The 21,469-nt window shown below is 35.4% G+C and overlaps 1 protein-coding gene across 4 annotated transcripts in view; it reads right to left on the bottom strand.

Moving 5' to 3' along the window:
* The window catches only part of Taf1 (TATA-box binding protein associated factor 1), a 726,438-nt gene that overhangs the window by 601,511 nt on the left and 103,458 nt on the right, over positions 1-21,469 (bottom strand). For all 4 annotated transcript variants that reach the window (XM_081728611.1, XM_081728610.1, XM_081728612.1 and 1 more), the window contains one exon: positions 17,734-17,963. In XM_081728611.1, the coding sequence (XP_081584737.1) occupies positions 17,734-17,963 (230 nt within the window). The remainder of the gene's footprint in view (positions 1-17,733; positions 17,964-21,469) is intronic.

The raw sequence follows: 21,469 nt of genomic DNA, 5'->3' as shown, positions 1-21,469 counted from the left end.
TCAAGGAGGCGAAAATACGCGTATTAATGCTGCCCCCAGAAAAGAATCTAAGTTACAGAGCTGGTAAAGACTGACTTGTTTCTTATCTATTGATGTTTTATTATGAGAATCGTATACTCATGCTCATCGACTGAGGTAGGTGGGAACTACTTTACTTTAACAGTACTAAACCATGTTATAGTACGAAGGAAATATTACCGCACAATGGAAATATTACAGTTATACTATTTGAGCGAGTACTAAAACTACCTAAAATTTAACAATTTGTATTATTCCTTTGAATAATAGGATATCTACCTACAAAATTTCGTATTTCTAGGTATTCTGGGGTTTGAGGTTTGTCATTCTGATTGTGAAAAAATTCCGCAGTCCACCGTATGGGAATTTCACAGGCACATTATGTTAGTCCACACTTTTGAGCAATAGGCTATCAGTTTATCGAACTTCATCTTCCTAGAACTTAGGGATATTGTTCCCTAAATAAAGGACAATGGAAAAGACCATTATTTAATTTTTAAATATAAATATGCATCAAACCCTAACGCTAACAAAGACCATGAAATTAAACTTAATATTATCATTATGTACAATATAATTCTGGAAATTGTTATTGTTTGGATCAATATCAACTCGCATGTAACAGTACAATACTTAATACAATATTTCACAAATTTATAATCCACAATGGTCCAACATAATTTGTTTATACGTAAAAATTTTGGCACGTAAAAATATTCTATTATACACAAATCTGCTAACTGGTCGTATGTTACCAGTTATTGACATATGAAACAATTAGGTGACCGAAGAAATACTGAATCGCAAGCGTGTTCGAATTATGAGCGTTGAAAGTTCAAAATTGAACAGATTTTTCAGGAACCGTCCACCCCTACGTTCACGTTAATTCCGGGGCAAAGCGTTTCGGAGACAAATGTCATTATTCAATGTTAAGGTGGCTACACAGGAAAGTGACATTTAAATGACAATACAGTTGAATAGAGGTGGCAAATAAATTTTATTAGCCATTGACCCAGTGTGCCAAATAGGAGATAATTTGCAAGTTGAAGACGTCATTACCCTTCAACTCGTCCCCAATAAGTTCCCTTATCTTGCAAAATGCGTACGTTTTGACCTCACTATTCTGTCGAGCATCTAAGAAAGCACCCCAGTAGCAAAAATGAAGTGTGAATCTCAAAAAATGGTTACTTTAAACTTTTTAAAACTCTTTACAATTTTGAACTTTTAACGCTCATAATTCGAAGACGCTTGCGACTGAGTCACCTAATTGTTTCATATGTCAAAAGGAGTCGACTGAGCATAGTATCAATATGAAGTCAGAGTAACACCCCACGACCTTCCCTAGTAAGACAATGAACACAGAGACTACGAACCTACTCCTATGTAACAAAGCAGAAAATAATGGGGGTGTATTCGTTCCCTTTTACAACTACTTTTTTTAACATAACAGATACTATGAACGCAACACTCCTATGTAATATAAAAGAGTATGGCTTATTTTTGAACCCTTATACAACAGCACAGATTACATAAGAAAGGATACAAGCATTTTTAACATAGCAGAGCTGATAAAAGAGTATGGACTATTTTTAACCACTATTTAACATAGCACAGATTACAACCCCTATTTTAATACAACAGAGACTATGAACCAGTACCAGGTGTGTACTCGTCCCCTTTTATCAGCCCCTATGTAACATAGTAGAAATTACACAAGCATTCGTCAAGTACTACATGTCCCTAAAGTACTGACCATAATCGTCAGAGGTCAAATATTTAAACCCGAATAACTCGTAAAAGCAGTAACGTATTCAGGTGCTGTTTCCACATTTAGTAATAGGTCATCAACTACAACATGTCCCAAAAGCACTGACATCGAGGTCAAACGCCGACTAACTGGTAAACAGAGCAACGTACTGAGGTGCTATTTCCACATTTAGTAATAGGTCATCAACTACAATATGTCCCAAAAGCACTGACCATCGAGGTCCAAAGCCGAATAACTCCTAAACGGAGCAACGTATTCAGGTGCTATTTCCACATTTAGTAATAGGTCAGCAACTACTACATGTTCCAAAACTACTGACCAGCGAGGTCAAATGTTTAAACCAGAATAACTGTTAAACGAAGCAACATACTGAAGTGCTGTTTCCACATTAGTAATAGGTCACCAACTACTACATGTCCCAAAATTACTGACCAGCGAGTTCAAAGGTCAAATGTTTAAACCAAAATAATTCGTAAACGAAGCAACATATTAAAATGCTATTTCCACATTTAGTAATAGGTCATCAAGTACTACATGTCACAAAAGTACTGACCACCGAGGTCAAAGGTCAAATATTTAAACCAAAATAACTCGTAAACGAAGTAACATATTGAGGTGCTGTTTCCACATTTAGTAATAGGTCATGAACTACTCCATGACACAAAAGTACTGACCACCGAGGTCAGAGGACAAATATTTAGACCCTAATAACTTGTAAACGTGTAAATGGAACATCATATTGAGGTGCTGTTTCCACATTTAGTAATAGGCCATCAACTACTACATGTCCTAAAAGTACTGACCAGCGAGGTCAAAGGTCAAATATATAAAACCGAAGTTTTAAACGGAGCCACATTTTGAGGCAGTATTTCCAGATTTAGTAATAGGTCATCAACTGCTACACGACCCAAAAGTGCTGACCATCGAGGTCAAATGTGAAATATTTAAACCAGAATAACTCGTAAACGGAGCAACGTATTGAGGTGCTGTTTCCACATTTAGTAACAGCTCATCGGCTACTACATGACGCAAAAGTACTATCCATCGAGGTCAAAGGTAAATATTTGAAACCGAATAACTCGTAAACGGAGCCTCATATTGAGGTGCTGTTTCCAAATTTAGTAATAGGTCATCAAGTACTACATGACGCAAAAGTACTGACCATCGAGGTCAAGGGTCAAATATTTAAACCCGAATAACTCGTAAATGTACCGACGAATAAATTTGTATGTCCTATTCAGTTTTGTACCAAGTAGAAAAAAGTGAAGAGCGAATAAATTTGGGTGTCCTATTTACTTCTGTACCAAACATTTATATCATTTTGAACTACTCAAATAAACGAAGGAAAAAAATTACTGACGAGAAAAAGCGAAGAAGGACCATTTTAACTAACTCAGACTTTTATACCATTTTGTACTACTCCAATAATAGAAAGAATAAATTTAGGTGTTTTACGTTTTATACCCACGAAAATAAGTGAACGTCCATTTTTGCTAGCTGAGTATTTTATACCATTTTTAACTATTTAAATAAACGAAGAAATAAATTTGTACTAACGAGAAAAAGCGAGAAAAGACCATTTTAACTGGCTCAGAAGTTCTATACCATTTTGTACTATTTAAACAAACGAAGGGATAAGTTTTGAGTGAGCTATTTAATTTTGTAGCAAGAAGGACCATTTTAACATACTCAGAATTTTATATTATTTGGTATTACTCAAATAAACGAAGAAATAAATTTGGATGGAGTATTTAGTTTTGTACGAACCAGAAAAAAAGTGAAGAATGAATAAAATTTGAGTGGACTATTTTCTCATGTACCAACTGGAAAAAGTGAAGGGCCATTATAGCTTTTGTATTATTCAAATAAACGACGGAATAAATTTTTACTTATCAATAAAGGCGAAGAAGGCTCATTTTAACTAACTCAGCATTTTATACCTTTTGGTGTTATTCAAGTAATCGAGGGAATAAATTTGAGTGGTCTATTTTATTTTTGTACCAATCAGAAGAAAAGTACGAAGGGCTATTTTAACTAACTGAGAATTTTATAACTTTTGTACTACGCAAATAAAGGAAGGAATAAATTTGAGTCGTCTATTCCATGTCTGTACCAATCAGAAGAAAAGCAAAAAAGGTCCATTTTAACTATCTCACCACTTTATACGTTTGGTGCTATTGAAATAAACGAAGGGTTAAATTTGAGTGACCTATTCAATTTTGTACCAAGAAGAAAAGAAAGTGAACACTTCTTTAATTTTGTATTAACAAGAAAAATAAAAGCGAAGGTCCTTTTTAACTAGCTCAGAATTTCTGTAGCTTTTGTACTACTCCAATAAACGAACGAATAAATTTGCGTGTTCTACTTTTTATACCAACCAGAAAAAACGAAGAAGTACCATTTTAACTAGCTGAGTATTTTATACCATTTTGTACTACTCAAATATTTGAGAAGCTTAAATATCTGCAACAACAGAAAGAATAATAATTTTTTAGATGAATAAAACTGTTCAGAGCTAATAATTCAGCACCTTTTCTAGATGATGTGAAACATGGAACTTTGAAAACTTTTCTTTTCCTTGGTGAGCTGATTTTTAATCTGATATGATCTCTTCTTCATCTGGTTTTCCTTCTGCATTTTCTCTATCACCACTGTGTTCCAAAATGGCCAAGCATGCTGTTTCTTAATTTTTATTATTGTCATGATTTGTCGTCCTTCATTCATCAATTTTCTTTAGTACGTCTTCATCCGTTAATAAGGCTAATTGCTATAGAGTCTGTTCTACAGAATTAAGTTAAAATTGAATTATGACGCAATTCTCTTCTAATTGAATATTTTTCGTCTGTAACCAATTGCAGCTCTGGTTGGTTAAATCTCGCGTTACTGACCGGGAAACTTTAGACTTTAGCGTCGCCGTTAGTATTTTGTTAACCTATAATAAATGTAAGACCTAATTCGCGAAACGCACGTCCATTAACAATAGAACTTTGAGCCTTACTTAGTGACAGGAGAGGCAATAAAAATTTCTTTAGCAATGCTACTTTAAAGTGGCCCTTTCTCTGGGTTCGTTTATTGGAGTAGTACAAAAGCTACAGAAATTCTAAGCTAGATAAAGGGACCTTCTTCACTTTTATTTTTCTTGTTAATACAAAAATAAAGAAGTGTTCACTTTCTTTTCTGCTTGGTACAAAATTGAATAGGTCACTCAAATTTAACCCTTCGTTTATTTCAATAGCACCAAAGGTATAAAAAGGTGAGATAGTTAAAATGGACCTTTTTTGCTTTTCTTCTGATTGGTACAAACCTAGAATAGACGACTCAAATTTATTCCTTCCTTTATTTGCGTAGTACAAAAGTTATAAAATTCTCAGTTAAAATAGCCCTTCGTACTTTTCTTCGGATTGGTACAAAAATAAAATAGACCACCCAAATTTATTCACTCGATTACTTGAATAACACCAAAAGGTATAAAATACTGAGTTAGTTAAAACAGCCTTCTTCCCCTTTTTGATAAGTAAAAATTTATTCCGTTGTTTATTTGAATAATACAAAAGCTATAAAAGTCCTTCACTTTTTCAAGTTGGTACATAAGGAAATAGACCACTCAAGTTTTATTCATTCTTCACTTTTTTTTTTTCTGGTTCGTACAAAACTAAATACTCCATCCAAATTCATTTCTTCGTTTATTTGAGTAATACCAAATAATATAAAATTCTGAGTTTGTTAAAATGGTCCTTCTTGCTACAAAACTAAATAGCTCACTCAAAACTTATCCCTTCGTTTGTTTAAATAGTACAAAATGGTATAGAACTTCTGAGCCAGTTAAAATGGTCTTTTCTCGCTTTTTCTCGTTAGTACAAATTTATTTCTTCGTTTATTTAAATAGTTAAAATGGTATAAAATACTCAGCTAGCAAAAATGGACGTTCACTTATTTTCGTGGGTATAAAACGTAAAACACCTAAATTTATTCTTTCTATTATTGGAGTAGTACAAAATGGTATAAAAGTCTGAGTTAGTTAAAATGGTCCTTCTTCGCTTTTTCTCGTCAGTAATTTTTTTCCTTCGTTTATTTGAGTAGTTCAAAATGATATAAATGTTTGGTACAGAAGTAAATAGGACACCCAAATTTATTCGCTCTTCACTTTTTTCTACTTGGTACAAAACTGAATAGGACATACAAATTTATTCGTCGCTACGCTTACGAGTTATTCGGGTTTAAATATTTGACCCTTGACCTCGATGGTCAGTACTTTTGCGTCATGTAGTACTTGATGACCTATTACTAAATCTGGAAACAGCACCTCAATATGAGGCTCCGTTTACGAGTTATTCGATTTCAAATATTTACCTTTGACCTCGATGGATAGTACTTTTGCATCATGTAGTAGCCGATGACCTGTTACTAAATGTGGAAACAGCACCTCAATACGTTGCTCCGTTTACGAGTTATTCTGGTTTAAATGTTTCACATTTGACCTTGATGGTTAACACTTTTGGGTCGTGTAGCAGTTGATGACCAATTACTAAATCTGGAAATACTGCCTCAATATGTGGCTCCGTTTAAAACTTCAGTATTTATATATTTGGCCATAACCTTGCTGGTCAGTATTTTTAGGACATGTAGTAGTTGATGGCCTACTACTAAATGTGGAAACAGCACCTCAATATGATGTTTCGTTTACAAGTTATTAGGGTTTAATTATTTGTCCTCTGACCTCGGTGGTCAGTACTTTTGGGTCATGTAGTAGTCACGACCTACTACTAAATGTGGAAACAGCACCTCAACATGTTACTTCGTTTACGAGTTATTTTGGTTTAAATATTTGACCTTTGACCTCGCCGGTCAGTACTTTTCGGACGTGTAGTAGTTGATGACCTATTACTAAATGTGGAAACACCATTTCGATATGTTGTTTCATTTACGAGTTATTCTGGTTTAAACATTTGATTTCTGATATCACTGGTCAGTACTTTCGTGACATGTAGTACTTGGTGTCCTATTACTAATGTGGAAACAGCACCTCAATATCTAGCTTCGTTTACGAGTTATTCTGGTTTAAATATTTGACCTTTGACTTCGCTAGTCAGTACTTTTGGGACATGTAGTAGTTGGTGACCTGTTACTAAATGTGGAAGCAGCATCCCAATATGAGGCTCCGTTTACGAGTTATTCGCGTTTAAATATTTGACCTTTGACCTCGATGGTCAGTACTTTTGGTACGTGTAGCAGTTGATGACCTATTACTAAATCTGGAAACGGCACCTCAATATGTGGCTCCGTTTAAAAGTTATTCGGTTCTATATATTTGACCTTTGACCTCGATGGTCAGTACTTTTGGGACATGTAGTAGTTGATGGCCTGTTACTAATGTGGAAACAGTACCTCAATATGAGGCTCCGTTTACGAGTTATTCGGGTTTAAATATTTGACCTTTGACCTCGCTAGTCAGTACTTTTGGGACATGTAGTAGTTGATGACCTATTACTAAATGTGGAAACAGCACCTCAATATGTTGCTTCGTTTACGAGTTATTCTGGTTTAACCCTTGACCTCGACGGTCAGTACTTTTGGGACGTGTAGTAGTTGGTGACCTATTACTAATGTGGAAATAGCACCTGAATATGTTGCTTCGTTTGCCAGTTATTCTGGTTTAAACATTTGACCTTTGGCCTCGCTGGTCATTACTTTTGGGACATGTTGTAGTTGATTACCTATTACTAAATGTGGAAGTAGCACCTGAATACGCTGCTCCGTTTACGAGGTAGTCGGCGTTTGACCTTGATGTCAGTGCTTTTGGGACATGTTGTAGTTGATGACCTATTACTAAATGTGGAAACAGCACCTCAATACATTACTCCTTTTACGAGTTATTCTGGTTTAAATATTTGACCTCTGACGATTATGGTCAGTACTTTTGGGACATGTAGTGCTTGACAGATGCTTGTGTAATTTCTGCTATGTTACATAGGGGCTGATAAAAGGGGACGAGTACACTCCTGGTACTGGTTCATAGTCTCTGTTGTATTAAAATAGTGGTTGTAATCTGTGCTGTTAAATAATGGTTAAAAATAGTCTATACTCTTTTATCAACTCTGCTATGTTAAAAATGCTTGTAGCCTTTCTTATGTAATCTATGCTGTTACATAAGGGTTCAAAAATAAGCCATGCTCTTTTATGTTACATAGGGGTGTTGCGTTCGTAGTCTTTGCTATGTTAAAAATGTAGTTGTAAAAGGGAACGAATACACCCCCGTTATTTTCTGCTATGTTAGTAATCTTTGCTTTGTTACATAGGAGTAGGTTCGTAGTCTCTGTGTTCATAGTCTTACGTAATTTCTGATATGTTAGAATAGGGGTTGAAAAAAGTGGTCATAAGAGAGAACGAATACACCCCCCCGCCATTATTCTCTGTTATATTAGTAGTCTTTGCTATGTTACCTAGTTATGTTTTCGTAGTCTCTGTGCTTATAGTCTTATGTAATTTTTGGTATGATAAAATAGGAGCGGAAAAATAAGCCATACTCTTTTATTAGCTCTGCTACGTTCTCGTAGTCTTATGTAATTTCTGCTATGTTAAATAGAGTTGGAAAATGTGCTCATAGTCTTATGTAATATGTGCTATGTTAAACCATGGTTAAAAGAAACCATATTCTTTCATCAGTTCTGCTACATGTTCGTAGTCTTAAGTAATTTCTGCTATGTTAAAATAGGGTTGAGAAATAAGCCAAACTCTTTTATTAGCTCTGCTACGTGTTCGTAGTCTTATGATATATAAGGGTTGGAAAATGTGCTGATACCTTTCTATTAACTCTGTTGTGTTCGTAGTCTCTGTGTAAATTTTGCTTTGTTAAAATAGGGGTTGAAAATGTGCTCATGAAAGGTAACGAATACACCCCTAAAAGTGGTCGTAAAAGGGAACTAGTACACCCCTAAAAAGGGGACGTAAAAGAGAACGAATTTTCGGGGTGTTCGATTTTCCATGGTTGGAAGGTATGTGGGTCATGGCGTATCGTGCGACACTGGAAAATTGAGTCCTTGCTCTCAGGAGACCCTGGAAAAAGCCGCGATTTTTAGGGTAGTGTCAGTCAAGTGCCGCCCACCTACTCGCGTACGTATGAAAGCTCAAAAACATATATAAATTATTTTCAAGAATATATAATATTTTACCTAAGCAAATTGTTTCTGAAATAAATAAATAAAAGAAAAAAGAAAGAAGGAACACATACTACATATTTAACGTTCAAAATGATCCGTCAAAATAAACTACAGTACACGTGTATATAATATTTACGTGGCAACAAACAGTTAAAAATTGAAAAGCGCTTAGCTGTTTCTTCAAATTATTCTCACTTTCTCTTCGCTGCGTTTGGCTCTTCGACCTTTTATTTTGAGTTATATTATTCTTTCTTTTATATGATTCCTTCCGTTTCCCAATTTTAAACTTTTATTAATTATAATAGTTTTGTCACAATTCACAGGTTCCGCCTCTGGACTTCAAACGCTAACAAGGAATTGCCCTAGTACTGTGGCTGCAACAGTACACATGCAAGTTTGGCAACGAAGCATTATGGCGTCCTGCGCAAGCATGAGATTCAACCGCTAAAACTATTTCCGTAAACATAGAATAACATTTGGATAAAATGTAAAACATATCACGAAAAAGTTATATAATACCCATATTCCGTAATGAGATAACAAGTTGTAAAATAATTTATGCTTGTAAGTAAAAATTTCATAAAACTGAGCACAGGAGTAGCAAAATCTAACAGCAAGCGCCATCTTGCGTACTCATCTTAAAACCCATCAAGTTTTCCTCTTATATGTTACTTTTTTAGATAATAGAATACATAAGCACAGGAAATAATATCTTATGTTGTAGCTGACGCATAACTCTATTTTATAGTGCAATACTTATAATATGTGCCATTTCGTTACGCATTGGCCATTTCGTTACGCTTATACTGACTTCCGGGTGGTGATCCACCTTAAATGATTGTTTGGGCATGAAACGTGTTGCCGCTCGACTAGTGCCGAACGACCTGAATTTTCTGCAAAAACTCAATCGCGTAAGGACTGCTGAAGAAATGCTAGAACAAGTCAATTCCGACCCCACATTCATAAAACGCACTGTAACTGGTGAGGAGACATGGGTGTACGAGTTTAACATGCAAACCAGTCAACAAGTTTCGGAATGGCGCCTTCCAACTGAGACAAAACCGAAAAACGCACGTCAAAGTCGATCAAAAGTGAAGGTGATGTTGAAAGTTTTTTTTTAGATTATCGCAGTATTGTGCACACGAAATTCTTGCCAGTAGGTGGGACAGTAAATAAAGAATATTATCTAAGCGTTATGAGGCGTTTCAGAGCGCAAATTCGTCAGAAACGACTAGATTTGAGGAAAGAAAACTCGTGGATTTTGCACCATGAAAACGCACCATCTCACAAGGCTATCATTGTGAACGAAGTTCTGGCTAAAAGCTTAATAAATCTTATCGAACAACCACCGAATTCCCCTGATCTGGCTCCGGCCGACCTTTTTCTTTTTCCAACTCAAATTACCACTTCGATTCACCCGTTTTCAGTCGACAAGACATCAAAGAGAATTCTTGACAAGTACTGAAGTCGATTCCGGAAAATGCGTTTCAAAAATGTTTTGATGATTGAATTATTCGTTGGCATAAATGTGTTATTTCGGAAGGGCCTACTTTGAAGGTGATACAACAAATTTGGATGAATAATGCATATTTTGTGTTTTATTGAGCAATTCCTGATACATTCTTGTGAGAATGTATTAGTAAATGTTTGGTATTCAAGGTACAAGCAAACATGTTACGTCGTTCTCTCGCTGCTTCCAATGTCCAACTGAAAAGGTTTTTGGACTGTCATCCGACAAATCAAAGGCACGAGAAGCAAGTATTGTGTGCCTACTGGTACAATGGGGATTTATAGGATGACTCCTTTTGTAAAAACAAATTCTGGTAGGACAGTTCAGTGCACGCTGGACATTGCTGTGATTACACGTAGTTTGCAAATTCTAGTGCCGTGTAATATTCAGGTCCTATCACGTTTTGAAGTGAGAAAGGTCGACAAGTGAGGAAATCTCTGACCCCACACGGGAAGGGTAGAAAATTCTTACGAATCAAGACAAAATGAAATGTCGAAAAGACTACTGAAGAATACTATTGTATAATACGAAGAACTACTCAAAGAAAAATAGTTAATAGCATAAAATGCATCAACCATAATTTCAGACGAATCCATGTTATTACATATGAACATACTCTGGACATTTTGCACGATAAGAAACTTAAGTTGGTGAGTTGTTTCACATGAATCAGATGTGTGAAGAAATGGCTTTTACAGAGATCGAAGACGACGATTCATCGGGTAAGTACAAACCAAAAGTGAAAAAAGGCAGACAGGTGGAACATATTTTTGGACTATAAGGTAAAAGTTTTGGACATAGTAAAAATGCATTCTACGTAGAATCTGCAAATTGCAAAAAACGGATGTAGCCGTTTGAAAAAATGCAATATTTATTACGGTGGGAGGAAGATATTAAGAACGGTGGAAGCACGCTTAACAAATATGCTGTAATAGATTCCTGGACATACGACCACTTCCTAGAAGCTAGACAAAGTTACCATGAAGTTACAACCAGAAATGTGTAGGAATGGGCTTTAGATGCCGCAGGACAATATCCTGATTTGAAGTTCAAAGCTTGTGACCAATCACTTTAAAAGGAGCCACGTAGGTTGAGTCACGCAGGGCAACCAACTTTAAAAGGAGAATAATATTCGCAAAGGAAAAGTGACCAAATTCGTATCGCAAACTGAGGCTCGAACGATTGAGGAAACTTTCGTGTACAAACCGCACATTCGATACCTAACTTCAACGAGAAGTATGTCCTTAATACGGATCAAACAGTTATGTGAAAACTAACTAACTCTACCCCCCCCCCACACACACACACACACGCACACGCAACTCTCTCCATCCCTCTCTCTCTCTCTCTCTCTCTCTATATATATATATATATATATGGCGGGTGTCTCCGTGTGTAGATATATGTTTCACTGTCACACTGTCAGCAGAACTCTAGAAAACCTGGAGCAATATCAAGATTAGACTGGCACATGGTAAAAGGTGCAGACCGTACGTTTAGGAGGGCGCACCTTTCAAGTAGAGTTAGTTTGGTTCCCGGACAAAACCCTTTCCAAAGAGAAGTTTGATAGGATAACATCTCCCTGCCATTTGGTTATGTTTTTGCATATCACAAATATATTTACAGATTCACTACTGATAATTAGAGATGCCAAACAGGTAAAGTTTGTAGTGTTTCTTTCATTAAAAAGCAGTTTATGGGAGTGTAACAACAGGGTATTTCAAAAGGTGCACCGGTCCACGTGCCCGAGGACCAGTCTGGGCCTGCATATGACGTACAGTTTAGCACCAAATATTGTGGGAGTACGTCACCTTTACGGATAGAGGGAAAGGCGTTACAGGTACACATAACCGAACACGACCGATATTAGTATAAATCTATGCTTTTCGAAAGCACGTACGAATAAGGTAGATACTTAGACAATGTTGGGCAATCAGCTAGTATTTATTAGAATATTACAGAATATCAGTAATGATTGAATATCACTATTGTATCATTGATGCTGTGCTTTCCATTCGTTTTCCAGGGTGTCAGTACCAATCAACTTATAACAGGACTCTTACAGAGAATGGAAGTAAAACTGTATTCGTGAAAAGACGCCCAATACGCTATAACGTTATCTGGGCAAATATTACCTCTTATTTTTATTTATTTGAAAGAGGCAACAGACATCTTTGGATCCACAGTTTAGAAGTTCGTAGATGCATACGCAGAGAAATACAAAAATGTAATAATTACGTCTTCGAAATCTCGCAAGCTCACCACAAGTTTGTACAAAGGTTTCCTTACTGCTTGCCTTAAACCCTACGTAGGGAAAGATAAGTTTCTTCTTATCGATTCTTAGGGGGTCAAACAGGGTCAGAGTTATATGATGAGATCTTTCAGGATGATGGTAGGATACCTATTTGTACCGTCAAAGTATTACCACCAAAATGCACTCCTCTAGTTCAACCATGCGATGTTTACTTTTATAGGCAGGTGAAACAATTTGTCAAACGCTTACAACATTAAGGTGATTTACTTCTAGAGGAAAAGGAAATCATTTCCCGCGAAGACTGTGTTAAAATCAACTTGATAGTACATAACCAACGATCTCCAATGTTCAGTAATATGATCAAGTATGCGTGGTATGCTTCAAAATTGACCAGCGACAGACCTATTTAATGAATGTAAGTGAAGTGTATTTTGCCATGGATCGTTTGAAAAGAGCTTGCAAGCAGATTTCATACCGCGCACTGAAGGACAGTACTCTGCCCACTAGACCACGTGATGGTCTCTGGCATCCTTCGTGATACCTATTCTATCAATGCATAGCACACGCTGTAAAAACGTAACTACTCATTCATTTCAAGAATAGTATACATTTTGTCGATCATTACTAATGAAGAGAACACGAAAAAGCGAGTTTTCAAAACAATTTGAACCCTTGTTTTGATAAAAGATTAACATATTGTGAAATAATATTGTACTTGAAGGTACAACAGATTCATTTATTGGTTAAACACAAAAACAAAAAAGTTGACTCGAACGGGAATCGAACTTTGCACGTGAGTCGTAGATGCCCCTCACTCTGCCACGCCGTAACTTGGTAACTTTACGTGTCGTATCATATATGCGGCGGTCGAAAACTTTAACACGCTTTTTCTATGCTATTTCTGGCTACTGCGCTCTCCCAGTTTGTAATATTAACACTTTAAATGTGCACTACTACTTGCGAAAGATGGCCCCGAAGTTTATTTACCAAAGTCTGCTTTCTCCTTGTTAGATCCTTCTTTAGATTTCCTTGTTAGATCCTGCTTTTCCCTTGTTAATAGTAAATCACATTTAAATGTATATAATGCTATACTGAACTGTGTTTTATTCGTGTATGCGTTGTTGTGAGTAATTTTTATGTATGCTTCTAGATTAATAATTCTTTCGATTCGTGCATGAGCATAATATTTTTTACATATGTGTATAGTGCTCAAAACTTATTTTATCCATAATTATTACTTTCATATTGTGACTCTTGCTAAAATATTTTCATATCTTGCGAAAATCATTACAGAAAAATTACTGTTCTTTCCCTTACGAATTTTCAGGGAATACACATAGTATAAAACCTATTTCATAAATGGTGCCCGGAATTAGGCAACAAGAGACATTACTACAACACTTAACGTGTAATTTCACTTATTCTTTGTTATACTCACAAGCATGATTTTAACAGTAAAAGAAAGAAAGAAAAAAAAAAGTGAGTCCGAGCAACGAAGCTTGTGGTTCGGATTGCATCTCGCATCTTCTACGTACTGATTCTTCGAGCAGGTCTCGAAAAACACTCGTAAACTTTCGGTAGCATCGTTTTGAAGGCGTCATCTCATAACCTACAGTATTTATTTTGTCTAATGAAAAACCATGAATTTATTCAGCTTTTGTAGCATTGATAGATCTATGATGTGTTAACTCTAGCCTCCGTTAAATAAAATATGAAACTGAACTGAAGCGAAATCTAAAAGTCTCCTATACCGAGATTAGTTTCGCCATAAACCCTGATTTGGTCAGCCAATGGGTAAATGTATGATTCCTTCCTATTTCTTTGAAGTAAGAAGAAAACAAAAAAAGTAAAAAATACAAAGTATCGTGATAATAATAATAATAATAATAATAATAATAATAATAATAATAATAATAATAATAATAATAATAATAATAATAATAATCATAATAATAATCATAATATTTATGCATCTATCGATTGACTGTTTTTTTCCGTTTCCTTTCTTCTGTTTGGACAAAATAGGTTTGTTCTATATCGATTTAACAAAGATTATTAAAGTAAACGAATATATTTTGATACGTCCCCACTCAAACTAACGAAAGTGTGATAAAATTTCTCAAGAAACGAAAAAAAAATCAAAATTTACAGTGAATTGATGAACAATATGTATACACATACACACAAAATATCACAAAACGTTATAAAATGAATTTAAATTATAGTATATACATAAAATGAAAACTAAATTAATGTAGAATTCATCATGAATACGTTATAACATAAAATTCAGAATTGACTAGTTAAAGCTTTACAGCAACAATAAAGTCAATAACAGAGTACCCCGCAAAGGAATTTACATTGTTTGAATGTTAATAACAGAGAAGGGATTTGTTTGTTTTCTTTCCCATTCATTTGTTTTGTTTTTCCTTTATTTTAAGTTCAATTACTATTACCCAGAAGTAATTGACAAGATGGCTGGGAACCTTTCCTTTCAGCAGCGAAAGTGGATTTGAAAAGGAACCTTTCCTTTGAGCAGCGAAAGTGGATTTGAAAATGTTTCTGGAAATGGCAGAACATGGAAGAATGACAGCGACGATGGCAGGCAGAATTTGATACTGCGCCACCGTTACGTGTACGCATTTCGAAATTACGCAGTTTGATAGGGAAGGATCTGTATGATCTGAAGAGGAGACAGCGTGGCAGGAAAAAATCAATAGTGAATGGAAGAAGATTACAGCAGCATTACAAACTTTCACAAGATACCCTCAGAAGTCCATACGGGAAGCTTCGCGTGGATCATGTGTTAGCAAATCAAGTGTTCACCGCATTTTAAAGCAAACAAAGTGGAAATCCTACACTCCCAGGTTGCTTCACGCAATCAGAGAACGACCTAGATAGGTGCCTCAAATTTTATGAAGAGATTTGCAATAATGAACAGCTAACTAATTTCATTCTTTGAGCTGATGGGGCGACTTTTAAATTGGATGGAACCTTCAATAGCCACAATAGAAATTTCCACTGATATTATTTATTACACTTATATATATATATAAAAAAAAATTCAGAGCTAGCTGATTACGGGGAGCTAGGTAGCTTCCTTTCACTCATGCGATGATTCTAACTAGTGGAAATTTGCGACTGAATTCCGATCTGCTACTTGTGCTCTTAAAACAATGACAACCATCTTTGTACGTCATATGTCGGTGCAGGGGAATGCAATTTATTTCCTTATTAAAAGACGATGAGCGAAACTGCAGGTTTCAGCAAAACTGGGTCACGTGTCATACCTGTAGTGAAACTGTAGAAATGTTACAAGAGTTTTTTTGGTGATCGCATAGTTCCCAAAAACTTATGACTTGCCCGCTCTCCAGACTTAACACCGCCTGATTTTTTTCTGTTGGATTTCTTGAAGGAAATGGTGAACGAAAATAACCCCAGAACGATAGAACAATTGAAAAGAAATAATGAAATAGAAGTGGAAGCAATTACAAGAGATACCTTTTGGAAAGTTTTAGGGAACATGATACGGCGCATAAAATTGTGTCTGCAAGAACGTGGGAACCAGTCTAAAGCAGTGCTATTCAACCTTTTTTTCCCACGCGTACCCCTAGACATTTCACCATCCAATTGTGTACCCCTGAAGCTATTTAAAAGAAATTAAATCGAAATTAACTTATTGAACTTAATACGCACGTTCTGTTGACTAAAAAGGGGGTAAACAGAGACCCAACAAAAAGATAATCAGTGTGCTAATCAAAAAGTTATTTACAGCGGGATAAAATGCACATCCGAAAAAATTAACAAGGGAAATTTTAAAAACATATGGAAGACATCCAGTTCTACTGAGGAGGATTTTCCCTCACCCTCCCTGATAATTCGTACACTGAGGACAATGTTAAAAGTTTAAACACTAAAAGTAACTTTAGAACTTATCTGTTAATGAGATGACTGAGCTTGTTTCCGAAACGCCAACTTCTCGATTCTTGGTCGAATCTTCAGAGTGCGAGAATAAGAGCTGATTCTGGATTCAAGCAATTTCTGTGCTTCGTTTTTATTGATGTTAATGCAGAGAAACCCTGTTCACGCAAACATTTGATGGGAATGGAAGAAGTTGTGAAACAGCAATGCCACTAATTTCCTTGTACTCTTTTCGAGCATACATACAAAAGACACAAATTGACAAGTTATCGAATTTCATTTGCAGTGAACTGTCAACAGACATTTACAGCAGACCCCCAGAACCAGCACTGCTTACATCCAGAAACATCTTTGCGTACCCCCGTTGAATAGCACTGCTCTAAAGCACCTTCTTCCTTTCTTCAAGTCAGTACAGGTTGCCAGCAGACGAGTTATTATTTTTATAATTTTTTCTTTCAAAAAATCAATTTAGTATTTTATTGATAAATCACATTACCCAACATGTACGAGAATGAGTTACACGTATGGTAGTATTTTTGCTGGAACATTGTTGCCAGAATGCTCTATTTTCTTTTAAAAATGTATTTTTCTGAATACGTAAAAAAAATGGCCTTTACAACTGTCAACGCTGCGAAACAACATGCAGTTTTTGTCCCATCCGATAAATACTGATTCGTACTAAACATTTACATTAAGAATTATTTTTTTCTGTTTTTCTGCAATTGATTATAAGAAATTTGCACATTTTTTGAATTACACTTCTAACCATTCAAACAATTACTAAAATTCAGCGTTACGATTTGTCTCATTGGTTTTATTCCCAAAATATCTTCATAGACAACACTAACTTTTATCACAAAAAACATGTTTCTATCATTCTTACTTCAAAAATAGACTCGATCAAAGTTTGGGTTACACTTCTTTTGGGACACTCTGTAGTAAAAATCAATATAAATAATTTGTCATCGGTTTTTTCCATTTATATTGAAAACTGCAGAAGAATACATAATTTTATACATTTTCGCAAGTTCTTTTTTTATATTTAATTAATTTTTTTGTATTATTTTATTTGACTCACTATCATTACAATAATGCAGTGCCATACCTTGTCAGGGCGAAAATCGGGGAAAAGTTCTGTTACATCAACATTTGCATATTTTGATGGAAGCATTGCTGCCAATGGCGTATCTAATTTTTTCTTCTTTGGTTCTACTGTCTCTGTTCCCTTATCAGATTCACTTGTTCTTCCACAAGGAATTGGTGGAGGTGGCATTAATTGCTTATCTGTCTTCTGAGACGAACTTCCTCCTTCATCATCAGCATCGTAATCAGTGCCTGTAGAAGTACATAGAATAATAATAGTCAGGATTAGTACACAAATAATAAGTATTTAAAATGAATACGTATACAATAATACATATACCCCATATCTGTAACACACAAGTTCTTAGAATATATATGAAAATATAATAAGCTACCGAAAGCAATCGAAAAAAAAAAAAAATCCATTCCGGTATAAAGTTGTCCTTGACAAGCTTGAAAGTCCAATCTGTTTATTTAAATGGAAACCTGAGTTTTGTACCCACGTGGTACAAAATTCGTATTTCTAAATTCTCCTTTCGTAGTGTACTGAACTTTTATTTACTAACTTACAAACACGCTTTTCTACTAAATTTGCACAAATAAATAATTAGTGCTTCAATTAACATTTTACTTCTACACATATGAACGTTTGTGGTTGTAAAAATTTACAATGTACTTTTGAATACTTTGTACGAGATAATGTTTATGTTTATCTGAAAGGATGCTTTTGTAAATGGAAAATAATCTTTTCAGCTTCGCAAGTTTTAGCTGGACAGAATTTTAGAGGTGTTATTTTACTGCAATGTGTTCTTCAAAAACTTGAGGTAATATACCTCTTGGCACTGCATCTACATTTCGTATAAATGTTCGTCTTAGGCTTCCTGCTATTACTTAAACTCCCTTATTAAGAATGAAAGGAAGAAAGAAAAAAAAAAAAAACTTATCCAGGTAAGGCTTTGGTAGGACACACAAAAGCTCCAGAGATGTGGAAAGCTGTAAAGCTTGTAACCCTGTTTACCTAACCGAGTGATTGTCTTAGGTGGTGACCGAAATAGTGTTTGTACACATAATCCCGGGTTCGATTCCTGGCAGGAAAGCCTTAAAATTTGAACGCATTATGGAAGTTTGGATTCCAGCTTAAACTGTGCATTCATATCTTATCCTCGGTCCTGAAAAGGAATGCTAAACTTAACAACAACCAACCGTTGAAAGTTTTATTCAATGATTTTTTAATTTGTAAAAAAATAAATAAATAAATAAATAAAAATAAAAAGAAACTGCGCGACGAGAAAACATACAGGCTCCCGAAGAACGAAATTGCCCGGTAAGACTGATAGTTCAGTGAATTTAGGTTTTAATCCGGAATTTTATAATAATAAGCTGAAAATTGGTGGAAATGTTCAGAATGTTGTCCTAAAAACGTACTGAAAGTCCCAAAAAAAAACCCGTTTGAGAAAACCGAAATGTGACGTCATCAAGATGGCCCCCGACAGAATTTATCCCTTAAATTTTAAAACGTCGTATCTTCTCGATAAGACACTTAATTCTTACTTCATATGAAAGAGAATACAATGAATATTTCTTGTTATTTGTAACCATCACCTGTCATATACTATTGCGATCTTTAAGTATAGCGCTTTAAATTGTAAGGAATGTTTTTTTTTTTCTCAATTACGTTTTAGGATTTAATTGTGCATAACTTTTAAATGAATCATTATAAGGGGAAATTTCCTGAAGTAATTGTTACTTGCCATTTCCAGAGTTCCAACAATCCCAAAATCATTGTTATATCTCTAAAACTAACGAAGTTAGTCAATTTTAATACAGCTAGCCGTAATCGAATACTTCTAAAAATGAGCGTCACGTAATCACTTACGACGCTGTTGATAGAATAAACAATGCTTGTATTGCTAGTAACAGCTCCAATATTCGGAATAATTTCTGCTATATTTGTACAACAAATTAGTGTGATACATGTAGTTTAAGTAATCTCCGTAAGAGGCAGACGTATACCATCATCTTTCAAAACTTCTTTCGGATTCTTCGATTTTCGAAATATTTTTCTAATTTATAATTCAATTAAAATGACTGGATTATATTATGCATATTGTGTTTTATTTTTGTTTTGTAAAAACAAGATGTTTATGATTGTCTTGTTGAGTTGATGGCGAAGTACTGAGTAAAACAAGTTAACTTTCAGTCATAAAAATTATCTTATAAACATTACAAACAATAATTGTGAAAAAAAAAAATAATGTAAGAAACAACGTATTTCAAAAAATACAACTCCTTTTACTCTAACAGTTCAAGTCGAGGAGAAAGGGGTAGATTTACCAAATTTTCGGCAGTCTCTTCCATATCATCCTAGTAGGGATCATTCGGTACCAATCTTCGCAAAACGGCATTAGAAATAACTTCTCCTAGGCCACCTTGAAGTTCTGACCGCTGAAAATTTTGTTATAATTGTATCTTTTCAGATATCAGCATTCAGTTTTAGATATCTACATTAGTATGTGGAGTCAAGAGGCGTAACAAATTAGTATCCTCTCCCACACGAACTGACGATACACCTGTTCTCGCTGCGGCTACTGAAGTTGAAACAGTGAAGAAGTATGCTCCAGTGGAAACTTGAATATATTAGTATCCGCTCAATTCAAGATGGTTAGTTAAAAGTTCTATAATTCTTATGTTATTGAAGAAGCTTGCTAACAACAGTCGTTGGGATACAATCAATGGCTTGAAATCTCGATTACTGCCTCTGTCGTTGTCCTGCGCCTCTCATTCTTGGACCTCAGTAGCCATCGTAAATGACATTGTCCCGTAGTGTTTTGAATATATTTTACTTACTGCAGATATTTGATGCAAATTAATGCAAATTAACTGGGCTCACCAAACATCATACAACACAAAAGTAAATAAAATATTAAAATAAGTAAATAAAACAAAATAACGTTGATTGCATATACGGGATCTGACGGTAATATGCTCTCGCAAGCAGCAATTTCTTCTAAAAAGGCAACAAATGTTGAATTCCTACCTTTTCAAATTAAAATATCGAAAAGAGCATGCGGTCTTGCGGCCAATTGGTACTTCAAATATTCGGTCAATTTTTTCCTCGTTTCACATGACCGACACAGGATACCGTGAAAGAAATTATTTGGGTTAACTTCGTTATCTCTTTTCTTGAGTTCTGTAGTTTCAACTACACTTTTAAGTGATTGAATCTTGTCTTTTGACTTAAGATAGACGTCACTGGATCAGTGGCCCACAATTGATTTGTTCCTAGCTACACGTTGATCTTGGGCTTTATCACAGATCACACTTCCATCACCCACTAAGCTTGCAGCAATGGGCATCAGAAGATTTGAAAAGATTTGTGCGAGTGCAGCCAGATAATCATTTTCCGAAGATTCTTATCGTCGTTAGTTTTTCCGATATTTTCGCAGTTGGACATGTTCGAACCTTGTAATGCAAACATTGCTGAGGTTTACGACGGCGTCCGTAATTGCTGGCGTTGCACACAACCAGAGTGTATGTATTTCCTGTCATACCTCGACCGCGTATTAATACACCTGCACTTTTTGTTGTACATATTAGCACTTGCTCGATTGTCATGTACAGCCACCAGCATAAGAATCTCCCTCTATTTGGGGTCCAGATCATTTGCAGTTTGTAAAATGGTCTGGATAGATGCAACCCAACTTACATGTTAACTTTCCTCGGCAGTGACAGCAGTTGGTAGCACTGAGTCAGGTCCT

The sequence above is a fragment of the Thermobia domestica genome, chromosome 10 (assembly GCF_964235325.1).
Source record: "Thermobia domestica chromosome 10, izTheDome1.hap1.1, whole genome shotgun sequence".
NCBI lineage: Eukaryota > Metazoa > Arthropoda > Insecta > Zygentoma > Lepismatidae > Thermobia > Thermobia domestica.
Note: the sequence above shows the minus strand (reverse complement) of the source record. Positions and strands in the feature narration are given on the sequence as shown.